This window comes from Protobothrops mucrosquamatus, unplaced genomic scaffold, assembly GCF_001527695.2.
Source record: "Protobothrops mucrosquamatus isolate PMUCROS unplaced genomic scaffold, P.Mucros_1.0 scaffold3491, whole genome shotgun sequence".
Taxonomy (NCBI): Eukaryota; Metazoa; Chordata; class Lepidosauria; order Squamata; family Viperidae; genus Protobothrops; species Protobothrops mucrosquamatus.
Window position 1 is genome coordinate 8,843 of NW_015389464.1, and position 3,893 is coordinate 12,735.

Below are 3,893 nucleotides of genomic sequence, written 5' to 3' on the forward strand. Positions count from 1 at the left end.
AGCAGAAATGGCCCAAATCCAGCTGAATCTTGCCTATTTTAAGAAAAAAAATGTAAAAATATCTCAGCATCCTTGCCCAGAAGCCATTGAGTGTCCGGGAGAAGAGAATAGCAGGCTTTGCTGGTTTTGGAGACTCTGAACCGACAAGAAAGCTGCCTTTCAAATAGTCCTCGACTTACAACAGATCCGTTCAGTGACCGAAGTTACGACGGCAGTGAAAAAAAAGTGACTTAACGACCGTTTTTCACCCTTGGATTGCAGCGTCCCAGGAGCCACGTGGCCAAAATTCGGTTGCTTGGCAACCGGGATGTCTTTATGACCTACTGACAGCCAAAAATATCAGGTGATTTTGGCAATTCCAGTGTTCAGCTGGGGAATTCTGGGATCTGCAAAGCGGAAATGGAACAGGAACGTTTTTTTTTCCATGCCGTCAGCCCAGCTGTTTCAACCTGGGCTTTTCTAATTCTGCGAGACTACAATTCCCATCGTGGTTGGGGGAGTGATGGGGTTTGTAGTTGACCCACGAACTTGGGGTCCGAGCGCTCTCTCGGATAGCCTGCTGGGGTCTGTGTTGTCAGTGGGAGCGACGGGGTTAAAAACGAAGCGTGGTTGGTTTTTTTTTTTTTCACGTGGGCCTGCTAACGACTTAGAAACATCGATTATCTGAAGGCCATTAGTGCTTATTGTTAAAAAAAAAAAAAGCCAATACTTTTAAAGCTTAGCAAACCATTTTTCTCCTCTTAAAGGACATATCAAGTTTAGCAACACCAAGTTCAGAGCTTCTAATGTCTTCGCATGCCAGTTTGGGGTGTGTGTGTGTGTGTCTGTGTCTGTACGAACAATGCAAAGCCCAGGATAGAAACCAAATTGACCCCTTTTCTTTTTTCCCCCCAAAAAAGTCGATTCCTTTTTTTAAAAAGGCTGATCTTGCATTGACTCCCTTCGCCTGGGGCTGTGAGGGCAGGATTAGAACTTGGGGCGGGAACAGCGGAGAAGCCATTTCGGCCCAGAGTGTGGGAATTTGAGGGTATTTTAAGGGGAGAGAAGTGGATGGGGGGGGGTCTGCAAACGCCAGAATGTCTTGTTTTGCTGCCCCACTAAAAGGCGGCGGGGGAGAAATAAAGGTCCATCTGTTTCGCCAGACAAGGGATCTAGTGGCGGTAGTTATGGGGTGTGACCCCCTGCCCCCCTGCAGAGGCGATCAGATTAATACCTGCCGTGTGATAAGAAATTTTGGCCCCGCTTAATCCTCGCCGAATAACGTCAGCGGCTTCTGCCAGCTCAGCTGTCGGTAAGCAGATTGGCCTGGGTGACACCGGATTCAGAAATGCCCTCTGCCAATCCCGAATTTGACCCATTTTCCTGCCTCTTGCTGGGAGGGAAATCCTGGCTTAGGGTGGGTAGGAAGCAATGACCCACATTGTTCAAGTGGTTTGTTTGTTTGTTTTTGTGTTAAATAAAGTTTCCAACCTCAAGGATCTCACTTCCTGGATTTGAGATGATCCTCGGTGCCCGTTGTGGTCACAAAGGCAGATAGTCCTCGCCTTCACGACCACAATTGTTAGGCCCAGATTTCCGTCGCTAAGCGAGACATTTGCTAAGCGAATCGTGTCCCATTGACTTCCCCACTGACAATCCAAAAGGGGGAATCACACGATCCCGTGACGTTGCAACTGTCATAAATACGAGTCAGTTGCCAAGTGTCTGAATTTGTTCCCGTGACCCTGGGGGATGCTGCAACGGTCGTGTGAAAAACGGTCCTAAGCCACTTTTTTCAGTGCCGTCGTAACTTGGGAAGGTCACTAAATGAACTTGTAAGTCGAGGACCGTCTGCAGCATCCGAAGGGGGGGGGCTTTCTCCTGATCGCCATTTGCGACCTTCTCATCCGGCTTCCGACAAGCCAAGTCGATGGGGGGAAGGGGGCAGAAGCCCGATTTGCTTAACGACCGCCTGATTCGTTTAACGACCGCGGCGACAAAAGTCTACAAAAACCACAGACGGCGATTTTAAGCGATTCGCTTAACCGCCGCCTTGTCCAGCGACGGCAATCTGGGGAGAAAGAGGCACAAAAGAGGAGTGGGAATCGGCACAGACAAGGGTTGGGAGTGGGGAAGGGCTCACCAAGCCTTCTCCCCTCTGATGCCCCCCTGAAAAAATTTCTGTGTGGTCCCTCCTCCTCCCCCCTCCATTCCCGGTGGGCTCAGCGGGTCATCCAAGGGCCGGCTGTGCCGCTTAACGGTCGAGCGGTTAAACGGCACTTGATTCTCCCTCCCCCCCTCAAATTGGTCTTTAATCCAGCAGGTGGCAAGCCTGCCCGGCTTCCCCTCCTTGCGATTACGGCTAATTACGATCCGGGACCCCGCTCCTCCCCCCGGGGCCCCCTCCTCTTCCCGGACCCCCCCGGCCTTTAATTGTCCGTTATTCATGGTCTCAGCTGTCTGTCCAACGTTGGCGTGGGCTCGGGCCCGTCGCCCGCCCGAAGCCGCCTGGACTAATTGCCAGGCCAGAAGGGATTAAGGTCCGGTGATTACACCCTTCATGCTGTAATTACATCAGCATCGCTTGGCTGCTGCGCCAGGGCTGGGCGCCCTGAAGGTCATGCGCTGCGTTACCTGAGATTAATTGGCGCTGCCAGCCAAGTGCGAGGCGCTGGCGGGAGCAGTTATGCGATTAGCATTAACATTTCAACAGCCCCCCAATCGATCCACAGCCCGGCCCGCCGCGTCCTCCAGACACCGGGAGCTGTGCAATTAGTTTAGAGGAAGGAGGGAGGGGAGGGGAGGGGAGAGGGGAGGGGGGCAGACAGAAGGGAAGGGCTGGAGGGGAAGACAGATGGGTCGAGAAGCAAAGAGACTCTGTGTTTGTGTGTGTGTGTGTGTGTGTGTGGTCTGGCAAGCCAGAGGGTTTAATCCACGTTTGCAGATTTCCTGGCTGGACTTGTCGTTTGGACCCCTTTCAGAAGTTTTGTGCGTGGACAGACGTCGGTGTGCGTTTGTGTTCTTCCACTGTCTTTCCTCCCGCCGAGCATCTCCGGAGACCCCCCCTCCAAATAAGCCCCCTAGCTAGTCATTGGTAACCAATTTAGCATCAATCTGCTTGCCGGATCCGTTTTGTTTTTTTTTAATGGAAAGCGGGGTGCCGTAATCTAGGGGGGACGCTTGTCCATCGTCTCCAGCAGAGAGATAAGACCCCCCCTAACTAACCAGCCACTAACAGGCTGCTGGGTCTGTTCCAAAACTGCCTGAGAGCAGACCCCCCTCCCAAGGCTAGGTGCTTCTTTTGTGGGGTATCCTTGGTTAGGGCCCCCAACCCATTTCACCCAGACATGGTGAGATAAAATGGCTTTTATCCCGCTTCTTTTTAACGATGGAGCACGGGAAGTAAATTTGGGGCATTTTTGAAAGAGGTGGGGGCTGTGAGAAAGCCAGTTGTGGGACCCTAGCTGGGAATATATTTTTGTTGGTTTGTTTTCTTAGGGTGTTTAACAGAAGAAAAAAGACAGAATGCTGAAATATTGACGTCGGTTTATCTTTAATTGCCTCCTTTTGCCTCCCCCCAGCAAGTTTTAATGTTCTCCTTTGCGTTTCCTCTCTGTAGGGAGATGTCCCACCCCCCACCTCTCCTGTCGCCCCAGAATGCTCCCCACATCGCTTTGGGACCTCACTTGAGACCCCCTTTTCTTGGGGTGCCTTCGGCTTTGTGCCAGACGCCAGGTAAGAGCCCCCCCCCAAACCCCGTGCTGTGAAAGGGCTTTGGGAACACCCTGGAGTGGGGTGGGGAGAACGGAGGCTTTAAACTGGGGGGAGAGGGGTGGTGTCATTTATTTTTCTTTTTTTTATATATATATATATAATATATATATATATACACACATACATACACACACACACAC

General features: G+C 51.6%; 1 protein-coding gene across 1 annotated transcript in view; it reads left to right on the forward strand.

Moving 5' to 3' along the window:
• LOC107297735 (sterile alpha motif domain-containing protein 11-like) overlaps positions 1-3,893 on the forward strand; it is a 21,490-nt gene that overhangs the window by 3,793 nt on the left and 13,804 nt on the right. Inside the window, exon 3 of the mRNA XM_015827097.1 lies at positions 3,599-3,714. Within this exon, the coding sequence (XP_015682583.1) occupies positions 3,599-3,714 (116 nt within the window). The remainder of the gene's footprint in view (positions 1-3,598; positions 3,715-3,893) is intronic.